This window comes from Perca flavescens, chromosome 3, assembly GCF_004354835.1.
Source record: "Perca flavescens isolate YP-PL-M2 chromosome 3, PFLA_1.0, whole genome shotgun sequence".
NCBI lineage: Eukaryota > Metazoa > Chordata > Actinopteri > Perciformes > Percidae > Perca > Perca flavescens.
In genome coordinates this window covers 11648458-11661146 of record NC_041333.1, presented here as the reverse complement: position 1 = coordinate 11661146, position 12689 = coordinate 11648458, and the positions used below count along the sequence as shown (strand labels likewise).

Below are 12689 nucleotides of genomic sequence, written 5' to 3'. Positions count from 1 at the left end.
GAAGCTTCCACCAGTGGAGAGCAGTAATAGTAATGTAATACTGTGACAGTCATCTTTTTTTTGTAATGGAGACATTTTACTTTTGATGTTTAAGTAGATTACATTGAACTGCATACATTCCCATACTTTTACTTGCATTCAAATTGTAAATGTATTCTATTGTGGTATTGTTAGTTCAAAGGATCTATTGTGGTATTGTTAGTTCAAAGGATCTGAGGAGACTTTCGGGTTCTGCAAGTTTCTATGTCCATTTGATGTTTAAGTAGATTACATTTTACTGCATACATTCCTATACTTTTACTCACATTCAAATTGTAAATGTATTCTATTGTGGTATTGTTAGGTCAAAGGATCTGAGGAAACTTTCGAGTTCTGCAAGTTTCTGTGGCCATTCCTGTATGGTAATGGGAAGTGAAAGGAACCCAATCACACGTCAACAAATGGTGACAACAAATGGTCAAATTGAACTTCTTCAACTTCAAAATGTATGGATGCATTGAACAGTGTCTCGTCATACTGAGATTTATATCATAGGATAGGATATTTTTCTTTTTACATAGGCATTAAAAGACGGTCAGAGTGTTTGTTTTATACAGCACGCGGCTGAGCTGACACACACTGGTGTCATCTTGTGTTGTTGAAAAGAGGAAGCAGCACTACTGCATCCTCTAGCTGAGTGTCTGCCCTCCCCTTTACCATCTTAAACAGGGATCTTGACAGCCTGAGAGGAGCTTTCAGTTTGTCGCAAGTTTGTCTGTTTCAACAAGGCGGTGTCACCCTGAAGACAAGGAGGCAGAAAAGGATCCTTTGATAATGGTAGGTGAAACTGATGCAATTGCTTGAAAGATTTAGCTTTTCTGTTGAAATGTACTGGATGTGAACTGTCACTCATGCGTATTTGTGTATATATATATATATTTTTTTTTTTTTGACTTTACCATTGCAACACAAGTCGACCATCCCCCGCTCTCTTTCACACAGGAAACAACATTCTGGCAATGTTGCATCAAAAACATTTCCTGCCCTCAATATGTCAGAATAGTGTTATGAATGTTTAATGCCTCCATGCAAGATGGATAGAGACCTTAACATCTGAACAGACCGAGCAGATGTCTCTTACCCCTTTTTGTGGCCTGTAGACCAATCCACATACCTTCTTTTTTTCAGAAGCACAGCAGCATCAGGAGATATTTTAACATTTCTTAGACTGACACATTTCAAGTGATATATATATTTTTTTTTTTTTTTTTTTTTTGTTGCCCCATTTTGCAGTCAAGCTCTCTGGTTGTGTGTGAAGTGGATGAAAGTCTGAAAGCTAAACTGAGTAAGTTTAGATTTCGGAAAGAGACCAACAATGCTGCCATACTAAGTAAGTACCAAATACTAACGGTAAATGTTATAGTTCCTTTCATTATGTCCATTCGTAAGTTGATCAGCACAAATTCATATCCTATACAAATATCAGTGCATCAACATAAAAGAGAACCAAAAGCCTAAATAATTGTTTAAATTTTTTAGTGAAAATAGACATGGTGAAACAGCTTGTTATCCTTGAGGAGGAATATGAGGCAAGTCAAATTTTGTAATTGTTTTTTTTTTTTGGGGGTGGTGTTCAGCCTGCGTTTAAAGTCACTCAGTATCATTTTTGTCTTTTAGGACATCTCACTGGATGAGTTGAGAAATGAACTTCCAGAGCGGCAACCCAGATATCCTTCATAACCTGTCTTATGGATGTAGCAAAATCCTTAAATTCACACGGAAAATTATGGGTGTTGTTGCTCTGAAAAAGTGTTTTAATTCCTTGACGGTAGTGCACATTCATTGTCTACAGCTACAAATATGTCCATGCTGATGGAAGGGTGTCTTACCCTCTGTGTTTCATATTCTCCAGTCCAATGGGTAAGTCGTTACAGTAACTTAAATCAAAAGTTATCTTTCTCGTTAAACTAACGTTCGGCTTAATAGAATAACTTAACTGCCGAATGAAGAGATGTCTCCTCTTGTCTGAAATCCACTTTATTAAAACGTATTGTAGCGATGAAGATTAAATGGATTTTTTCTGAGGAATGCTTGACTGCTCAAACTACAGAATCCCCTGGGGGGAAAAAAAAGTCACATTTCATTTGAACAGGATGTAAGCCGGAGCAACAGATGATGTATGCAGGCAGCAAGAATCAACTGGTCCAAGCTGCAGAGCTCACAAAGGTAATTATCTCAAAATGATGACTTGTAGTTTATCACAACCGCAGTGGTATTTTGATCAAGATGGGACAATTATTAAATGTAGACCAAAGCCTAATTATCTTAAAGTTGATTGGCAACGTATCCAGCAGGTCATTCCTACTTTTAGATGTGCCATGTGTTTGTTTGGATTCTTCTACCCCATTAGTTAGCAGCTAGCTTAATTATTGATGAGTTAATATCTCTGATTTCTTCACGTTTATGTTATATTTATTGACATTTGGATTGTGACACTTTGTGCTTTGCTTCTTGAGGTCTTTGAAACAAGGAATGCTGATGACTTGACAGAAGAATGGCTGAAGAACCAGCTGGCGTTTTTCCGTTAAATATGCATCTTCAATACTATCTGACTTTTTCTTTGTGAAACGTGACCGTGGATTTGAATTTTCCAATTGTTGTCCATGTTATAGCTATTAAATGGTGTACTGTTGGAAAGGAAGTTCTGATTTGTTAGTTTTGCATTAAATCAATCATTTTAGACATGAACAACTATTTTGACCAACAATATTATGTACTGAGCATTAACTAAACAAATCCATTATTTCACACTTTTTAAATAGAGCACAGACAGTAATGAGTGGTTACATTTATAAGATTACTTTAGAGCACAGGTGTCAAACTCGAGGCCGGCGGGCCAAATCCGGCCACTTGCATATTTTGATCCGGCCCGCATTTCAATTTAGATTCACAATCAATTTTGGCCCGAGTAGTTGTGCGCCACTGTTTTTCAAACTGCAATTACGCCACACACAAAGCACAATTTGAGACTTAGATGTTTCCACAGAGCCTACAGCCTACAGAATGCATGGTTTTGCTAAATTCTATGATGGCTAAGGAACTTTTTTTGCTGAATTGTTTTAGGGTTTTATGTGGACCAAATAGGCTACATGAGACATACAATACAATAGGGCTGAACGATTCATCGCAATTGCAATAATATCGCGATGTTAAAACACGATTTCCTAGTCGCAAAAGGCTGCGATTTGGTCACGTGACTCGCAAGAGCAAATTAGTTTGCACTCCGCAGAGAAAGCATTTATTGCTCGTCTTTGTTGAATAATACAGAAGACAAAGAGCTTAAAAAATAATCGCATATTAAATCGCAATTGCAATATTGGTGAAAAAGAAAAAAGAAAATTGCAATTCGATTGTTTTCCAAAATCGTGCAACCCTACAATACAGTAAAAAATATTTTACTTTTTTCAACTAAATAAAAGCATGTCAACAAACTTAACATTTCTGGCCCTTGATGTTATTCTCTTTTTCCAGTGTGGCCCTTAGTGAAAATGAGTTAAATCCATTAATGAGGGAAAAACAACAACCGTTTCTTACAAAATGTCACCTGCATTTTATTATCAGTTTCAAAGCCTTAACACAATGACAAATCAAAAGCAGAGAAAACAAAGACATTTTTACATGATCCTGTACGGAATATCTGACAGACAAAAAACAGAGTGCGAGACAAATCTACAATTAAAAACTGGATTGAAGAGAATTCCCCCGGTCCAAAACCAACGAGCATCTCCATTTGGAAGTAGGATTGGGCATCGAGAACAGATTCCTACTTGGAATCGGTTCAGAAATCACGACTCCAGTACAATCGTTTCTTTATTGGAATCGGTTAGAGGATTTGGTTTCAAATCCGATCATCGCTTCCCAATTTTATATTCGCAAGTTTGGGTTTCCGAAGTGGCCAGGTGCTTGTGGTGTGGCCTTGGAGCGCAGTAAGAACTAGCGCTCTAGTGTGGCTTTATTTTACGTTTCAAAAAGCGCTGTAAAACTGCAACCCGCCACTGATTCAAAATAAAACGGGCCTCTTATTTGTGAAAATAGGCATGTGACCCGTTTCAACTCCACCCCTCAAAAGAATCAGAATCAGAATGGTTTAAATCCAAAAACGATGCCCAACCCTATTCGTAATCAGAAGAAACTACATCCCCAGACTGCGCTAACATTAGGGTCAGTGACAGCTGAACGCAGAGGTAAGAAAAGGTGGCCGTCACCTTGCCGCCTTCCGGACCACCGGTCTTATTCACTGTCACTGGCATCACTGGAATCCGAGCCTCTCTCGCTTCCACTCCCGCTGTGAGCCCGGGTCTCCGAGTGCTCACTGCTGCGGTCGCTGTGTGCCGGAGAGGCGCTGCGACTCCTGCTGCCTCCTCGGTTCCCTCCGTCGTCGTCGCTCCCGCTGCCCTCCTCGCCGCTGCTCCTGGCCGAGTTCTTGTTGTTCTCGTTCTCCTCGTTCTCCTCGTTGTCGTCGCTGTCGTCGTCGCTGCCGAAGATCTCTTCCTCGTCTCGCATTTCCCTCGTCCTCTCCTCGCCGCTCTCACTTCCGCTGCCGCTCGCCTTCCTCCTCCGCTTCTCTCGGTCCTCATCCTCTTCGTCCTCCTCTCCCCTTGGCTCCCGCTCTTCATCTTCCCTCTCAGATTCACTGCCAGAGTTCTCGGCCTCACTGCCGCTGCCCTTCTCTTTCTCGTCACCTGGAGGAAACAATTCAAATATCGCACACAGAAATAGAAAAGAATTAAAAACTGTCGTCGACGCAACACTACTACTCCGTTGCAGCAGGTAGCCAAATAAGTAAAAAAAAATAATGATGAGAATTACACCGGTAGAAAATAAAAGAAAACTGACCCGAGTCCTGCAAGTCCTTATCCATGTCTTCCTCTTCATCTTCTGGCTCATGGTTCTCCAGCTGAGCTTTACGAGCTTCCTGAGAATCACAATAAAAAAAAAGGGAATGAGTCATCAGTACACTACTACTGTTCAAGAACCAAAGCTGTATACGGTGCTCAGCATAAGTAATACACCCATGCTAAAGTTGACTAAAGCCTGCTTCACACGGGACGATTTTAAAATTGTCGGCCAATTTTCCAATCCTGAGAGACCCCCACACGGCGATGAAAAATCACGGGTCGTACAGTTTTGGTGGTGCGCAGCACACGCAAAATCAACACATCACACACGAACCGATTTGACTCCCGAGCATTCCCAGGTCAGACGGGAAATCTCGCAAAATCCCTCGAGATTGCAGATATGCAGTGGCGATAGTTTGTAGTTTGTTTTTAACCGAAAAAAAACGTTATCAAAAGAAAAGGCGATGGTCAAAGAAGACAACGCTAGCATGGACTATACTTGCTACATCATGATATGGAGGTGATTAGTTTTTTCTCATAGAAATGTCCTTATGTATTACACAGATTAATTACCGTTGAAATAAACGTTCATATATTCGTTGGTGGACTGCAGTTGTGGATGGAGTTATGCCCATCGACTTTATTTATTTTACACAGGCTGCGTGCTCGTTTGTCCCCCCGGGGGACACCACACACGAGGAGAAATCGGGCCAAAAAAATCCAACATGTTGGATATCCCCGATTTGAGATCGGAGCGGTCCCGACGTCCTTCCAAGCAGACGAGAGCAGTCTTAACACACCACACACGGCAGGAATATCTGATCAGATTATTTTACAATAATCGGAGCATCCTTAGGATTGTCGGGAGGGGTTAATCGGGGGCTAAAATCGGCCTAATTATCCTGCCGTCTGAACCAGGCTTAAAAAGAGGAATAAAAGATGGATCTTAATGCCATTATTAAAAGATTGTAAACATCCAACCTTTAAGGACACCAATTTTCTTTGTGAATGAATAATGTGTCATAAATAAATAAATGTTCTTCCTTAAAATACAGGGGGCATAAGTAAGTACACCCCTATGTTAAATTCCCATAGAGGCAGGCAGATTTTTATTTTTAAAGGCCAGTTATTTCATGGATCCAGGATACTATGCATCCTGATAAAGTTCCCTTGGCCTTTGGAATTAAAATAGCCCCCCCACATCATCACATACCCTTCACCATACCTAGAGATTGGCATGGGGTTCTTTTCATCTCAAGATCATCTCTCAGTGCAAATCAAACCAGCTATTAGGCTAACTGAAATAAAACCATGCATGTATATATAATGTTGAATTCCTAACTGAACGTAATCAATATTACATCTGTATTCGATGATAAATATAATTTCCTAAACGTCTGTGGTTTTAAAATACATATGGAGGTATGGAATTAGTTAAAAAAAAGAAAATAATGATAACAAGTGGTGTCCAATAAGTGGTGCAAATGCCTCAAAGAAAAGTAAAACATGTTCAGTCTAACATGAAGAAGAAGAAAAAAAAAAGAAAAAAAGAGGAAAAGTAAAATGTACACTCACCTGGGCTTCGAGTTCCTTCTCGTTCATGTCTCTGTGCTTACACACCAGCACAGCGTTTGTGGTTGACTGTGCTCCAGCCTTGGCTCTCCTCTTGCTCAAACGCACCCTGCGGGGCAGAAGAAAGGCCATCAGAGGACAAGGGCAAACAGATTCCAATGAAAGCCCCATGGATCATGGATGGTGGTGCGGTTTGTTTTGCGCATCACCAATTTACATCAAACTTTCTACAAGTTTAACAATTTACACTTGAGCTTGATAAAAGCACACCAGCTGCAATTATTCCTGTACAAAGCACATCTCCCTTTATTCATGTTGAGGCGCAACAACAATCGGTTACCTTGTCTCGAGCTCATTGTAGTAAACACCATCTCCATCCCTGAAGATGAAGAAGTAGTTCTCTTCATAGCCCTTGCTGGCTTTGTTCTTGACATTCCAGTTGTACTCCCTGGCTATCTTGTAATCATACCTGAAACACAGAAAACAAAATGCATTACTACTTCCGGGTATACAAGCAAAGCAAAGCAACTAGGTGATTTTTCAATGCGTGATTTTCGTAATGTAATATTGTTTTACGTACAGATCCTCAGGCATATAATCCATCCCCTCATCGCAGTCTCTCTTGCGCTTGCGAATGGTTTCTTCATGGGGCAGGAAGTAGGCCACAAACTGATTTCCCTCCTCATCCATCATACCTCTGTATTGAAGAGACATGACATGTGAATTAGTGTTTATGCAAAATGTTTACCGTTTAAACACTCATCTACGCAACCGATATTTTGCAGATACCTGATCATGGCCTGAGACATCATTTCCACTCCCGCTGGTCCCGATATGTCTTTAGGTGCAGGATCAGAGTCAAAGATGACCTGAGCACATGGGTTGATCCACATCTGGAGAAAGAGAAAAACATACACACAAAATATTATTACATAAATCTGTAAAGTGCCAGTTTGTCAGTTAAAGTATCTTAAACTGACAAACTTATAGCAAAGTGTTTAAGTCTTTATCCCTCCCTGCACTTCTCCTACTACAGTGCATGTGGCATGTCATTTGAAATAATACAGACTCTAAACTAGGGATGGGCATGATTACTCGACGATCGATAATTGATTATTAAGAATTTCGTCGATCACGTTAATTTGTTATCGATTAAACTTATGCTGGTTGCATTGCGTAGTGCGAGTCTTGAAGCGGTGTGGCAGCAATTAAACATTTTACCACCCGGGGGCAATATTTGCCATACTCCGTTACCTGGCTGCGAGTTTCCGTTTTGATTTCAAAAGTAATTATGAAGAGGACAAGGTGAAACGTGGCCTGGGACCACATTGATTAAAAAAAAAAAAAACTACTTAGTTCACTGCAAACACGGAGACGCCGCATATAAGTACAACACGGCCACGACTCAAATGACGTAGCCTACCACTAAACAAAGTGCATCCGAGCCTGGTTATGTCGGTGGCGGTGTTGTGCCAAAAAAAAGACTGCCTGCCGAAATACGACTGCACGCCGCTAGAGGGCAATGTTGGTCAGTCTAAATAGTTATGTGCACCAATATTAACCAGGTCACTTTTGAAGGGCTTCAGCCCCAAATGTTTTTTATTGTAGCCCCGAATGTCATTAGCCTAGTTGTTTTAAGCAACACAAAGTTTAAGTTCCCGTGTTGCCGTGACGTTAACAGTCTACATGGTTCAGGCTCAAACTCACGGAGCTCTGGAGCAGACCCGTGCGTCTCTTTGTGTGTGTGTTCTGTATATAAAATGTAGGCCTAATAATGTAAATGTAATAAATGTGACTGAGGTCTACTAAAAGTCCTGAAAAGTTTGAAAAACATACAGAAGCCAATTGTGGGATTGTCAGACGTTGCTGTCCTGAGTTAGGGGGGGCAGTCACATTTCGGCAGGTCCCATATAGGCTACCCTTGCCAAAAAAGGACTGCACCCCCATAACTCAGGATTGCAAAGGCTGAAAAAGACAAACTTTTCGGGACTTTTAGTAGACCTCATAACATGCAAGTATAACAAATTGTGTGATTGTCAGACGTTGCTGTCCTGAGTTGGGGGCAGTCGATTTGGCAGGCAGTCTTTTTTCGGCACAACACCGGCAACGCGGCTGTTTTCGGCGGCTGGACTGAAGGTCACCAGGTAGTGGTCGTGTCTGACCCCACATCACGTCACCATGCTTATCTTTCTCTACACACATCAGTAGACTGGTGCAGAAGTTGTATCTGAGTTAGCCTACTGGTTATTTTTTATTAGGCTTTTTCCGTGCCTTAGATAGTTTTGAGTTACATTTTGACAAAACCTGTCAGATCTAAGTATTATGTTTTTGGTTAAGTTATTATTTAACATGATTCTTTTTATTTATTATTTTGGAACAAACGAGGGTCTCTGTTTAAGAACGCCGGCTCGCAGCTGCAGGTTCTGCTGCTTCAGAGCACCGCACCGCATCTATAATCTATATCTATATCTATAACCTCCAGTTTAACTGCCACAAGTAGTTCTTGTGATTAAATCTCATAGAGGAAAAACACGCTGTATTTTTGTATTTTCATTGCATTTTTAATTTATAAAAAGTTAAATAAATAATGAATTTTAATATGAAAATATTAATGATTAATCAATAGTCGATCGTTAATTCTCCCGACGATTGACGAAGAAAATGTAATCGAATACCCATCCCTACTCTAAAAGGTCAATAAACTTGAGTGAAATTATAGCTCACCTTGAAGTCGGGGAACACGGGTAGAACCTCCACAGGAGTAACTCTGGGTTTACTGTAGTGCTGTGAAATCTGGAGAGAAACAACAAGTTTACAAACCACAGCCCAAAGACAACTCCCCATTAGAAACAGTCCTCTACTGCACAGAGCAGCTCCACAGCAATAGCTGAAGAGAACTACTAGAACAACTGTACTGTCCATTTGACTCTTTATGTGGCTTGAAATATAATAATATAAAAGGCTGTTAAACAATTAATTCACCAACTCACCGATTTCTGTGCATCCTCAAAGGTTTTCTCAATAGCAGAAATCTGGCTGTCTCTGTCCTTGTAGATTTCTTCTTCTGTAAACTGCTGTTTGACAGATACACCGATCCTAAACACAAAACATGTCTTGGTTATACACACACACACACACACACAAAACCATATGCCGTTAGATAATTGCGTTAGCCTGGCAAAGCCCTGACTGACTTCCGACAAATTTGAGATTTGCTCTGCAAATCAGTCTGGCCAAGAGCCCATTCAAGCCCATTTCTAATTTTTACAAACCGAGGCACCAATTACAACCGATGACGATACACAACGGCGAGCAGCTTTTTGTTTACATTCAACATGACGGCCACCGAAGCGCAGCAACCTATTGATGCCACTGTCGATGCTATGTCACCCGGATTGTTGGTCTGATTGGTTGAAGGACTATCCAATTGCACCCAGAGGCATTTTAGCGGCGTTCATTGGTGATGCCCCTTTGGAAATGGGCTGTAAGAAAAGTGAACACATTTAGCCAACTTACTTGACTTCCACTTTCTCGTTGGAAACGCCGTATCTGTTGAACTCTGTAGAAATATATTCCGTCTTTCTCATCCACGGGACCACTTTGGCATGCTGCTGTGACCTTATAGGGAAGAATAAAATGTTTACACAAAAAAAAATAATAACTCCACATGGATCTATAACAACATAAAGCTGCCTATTTAGTAGCCTTACCTCTTGGAGCTGGATGGAGCCTGGATGTCTTCTTCCAACAGTTTTTCATCAGCGGGATCCAACAGTACTGAAAATATAAAAAAAGTGGTTCAGTCTACAGAGATTTGCTAAAGCACGGTAGTCTTTCGAAAAAAAAGAAAAAGAAAAAGAAGAATAGGATATGACATATGTAACAACTACTGGAGACTTACTACTGGGGTCTATGCGGTAGGTGTCTGGGTTGATGAGATCAATGGTGACCCCGAGGTCCGGCTCAGTCAGGAGCTCATGCTTGTGTTGCTTCTCTAGAGAAGTGGCTTTATACTGTACAAACCTGCCACAAAAGAAAAACAAATGTCAAACTGTGCCAATGTTCATCACAGTGTTGTGTCCTCCATGCATAGAGAGGCTGGATGTTTACCTGTGCTGATCAAATGGATATGTGATGAACTTGGGGTCAAAGGGGATGTCAGGCAGGCTGTTGCAGTACTTCACTCGACAGACCACCCCTGACCTGTCACGGGAACAAAAGTACAGGCCATACACAGTTTGGGTTACGCGGACTCTTTTACATACCTTTGTGCTACTTTTAAAGAAGCACACTTAAAATGACTGTACATAACAGTAAATACTTAAAAGTTCTAAAACTACTTACCTCTCTGGGACAGTTCTATGAGAGGATGGCCTACTGGAAGAGAAAACAGACATTTGTCAGATTATCTCTCATAAACTAATGCTACAGTGCGACATAGACATTTCTCAGTGAAAGGACATTGATTTTGCCTGCCTTACTTACTCTTCAACATTTCCTTATGCTTGAGTAGATAGATGGGTGTTTTTTTATTTCATTTTACAATACCACTGTGGAAACCACTTATTTCTAAAAAGGTATTAACGTTAGACCACTGAAGAACATCACATGTATCGTTGTTCCCTTTGTGAGAATGCTCTTCATTTACGTTACTGGCTGAATTCAACCCTAAAGTCAAGTCTCTAAATACTTCTCATGATCTTATTCTTGTAACGTTAGTGAATGTATTGTAAATGTTACTGACAATAACCAATTCAAAATGATGTTAACTTATGATGTTGACATGTATTAATGTTAGGTAAATAACCTTAGTACCTAGCTAACGTAGCTGTATAGCTAATACTTTAACGTTAGCTAGCTAGTTAATGCAATCCAATAACGTTACTGTTCTGCATAGCTTTAACGTTGCCAAGTAACGTCACGTTACTGTTAGCATAGGACTGTTACACCTTAACACAATGTTAGCAAATGGCTTTCATCTAAAAGGTTACAATAAATCACTACAACTGACTTGATATACCAAATTCACTTAGCTAGCTAATTAAGTTCGTTAATTGCCACTAAATAAGTTAGCTTAGCAAGCGGGTTAGCATAAGTTATCTGGACGCTAAGCTAGCTTAGTTGAGCTACAGTTAACGTTAGCTGGCTAACTAGCTAGCATTGTTAGCTAATGTTGTACAGAACTGACAAGCGAACCACCTAATACGTTGACGACTTGTAGCTGCTTTCGCAATGACTCAATAACATTAACATAACTTAACATACATTGCCCAGCTACTTTAACAACATTGTAAAACCTTAAGTTTAATTTAACGTTACCTGTGGCCGTCTTCTCGTTGAGATTGAGTCTGAATCGTTGGAGCCATGTTTACGACAAACTGCTCACAACTTAAAAACAAAGTGATTTGTTTGCACAAACTATCAACAAAAATACGTCCGATGACCAACCAAATCTTTCACCATGTAACAGTACATCCAACTATTAAATCTAACTTTATTCAAAATGTGTACGGCATTTTTATTTCCAACCCGGGAAGATATGATGATGAACCGGTAGTGTATCGAGCTCTTCAGCTCGGAGGAGGATTTTTTCATTGCTTTATTGTGAGCGACCCCTACTGCCCTGGCATGCGATGTATAAAGGCTGTATAAATGTATATGCAGCAAAAACTTGCACTTAAAAATACTTCCATTTATTTAGCTAGCATATTGATACAAAACAACATTGACAGTCTTCGTCTCAGTTACAAAATGAGACCAAAATTCAATCTGCTGGTTTTGTTCAAAAGCAACCCCTTTAATTGACAGAGAGGGAATACAAAAATGTATTGGCAGACCATGTACTCTCACAGGCTTGCAAAGAGCTGTATATTTTAAAAGTATAATTTCACTTTCAGTTCATTCACTTAATATAACATTGACATATTGCTTTGAGAGAGGCTTCCTACTATGGGATATACTCTCCAGTATTATTTTCCTGTCTCTCTCTTTATCTCTCTCTCTCTCACACACACACACACACACACACACACACACACAGAGCGCCTTTCTGAAAAAAAATCTTACACACAAGGTCCACTTCCAAGGCTTTCGGTCCCATCATGTGATCTTCAACAGCAGATAGAGCTTTTGCAGTTCATATCGGGATATGACAACTGAGCAAAATCTATCCACAGATAAAGAGCACAATATGTGGTTGAAGTGGACAAAGTATTTCCAAGGTTTATAATAAACCTTTAA

At 40.2% G+C, this 12689-nt stretch overlaps 2 protein-coding genes across 2 annotated transcripts; one reads left to right on the top strand and one right to left on the bottom strand.

The window, feature by feature from the left end:
• Positions 1 to 708: 708 nt before the first annotated feature.
• Positions 709 to 2680, top strand: gmfg (glia maturation factor, gamma). Its single transcript, XM_028572956.1, has 7 exons — positions 709 to 816; positions 1273 to 1369; positions 1519 to 1568; positions 1657 to 1706; positions 1817 to 1899; positions 2132 to 2205; positions 2496 to 2680. Exons 1-7 carry the CDS (start codon positions 814 to 816, stop codon positions 2565 to 2567), a joined length of 429 nt encoding a protein of 142 aa, XP_028428757.1. The 5' UTR covers positions 709 to 813; the 3' UTR covers positions 2568 to 2680.
• An 885-nt stretch (positions 2681 to 3565) lies between these two features.
• Positions 3566 to 12045, bottom strand: paf1 (PAF1 homolog, Paf1/RNA polymerase II complex component). Its single transcript, XM_028573667.1, has 14 exons — positions 11769 to 12045; positions 10794 to 10826; positions 10560 to 10652; positions 10351 to 10472; positions 10160 to 10226; positions 9966 to 10067; positions 9440 to 9545; positions 9174 to 9242; positions 7239 to 7342; positions 7030 to 7146; positions 6790 to 6918; positions 6453 to 6558; positions 4876 to 4954; positions 3566 to 4721 (listed from the first exon to the last, which is right to left on the bottom strand). The coding sequence occupies exons 1-14, from the start codon at positions 11813 to 11815 to the stop codon at positions 4270 to 4272; spliced, it is 1626 nt and encodes a 541-aa protein (XP_028429468.1). The 5' UTR covers positions 11816 to 12045; the 3' UTR covers positions 3566 to 4269.
• Positions 12046 to 12689: the final 644 nt, after the last annotated feature.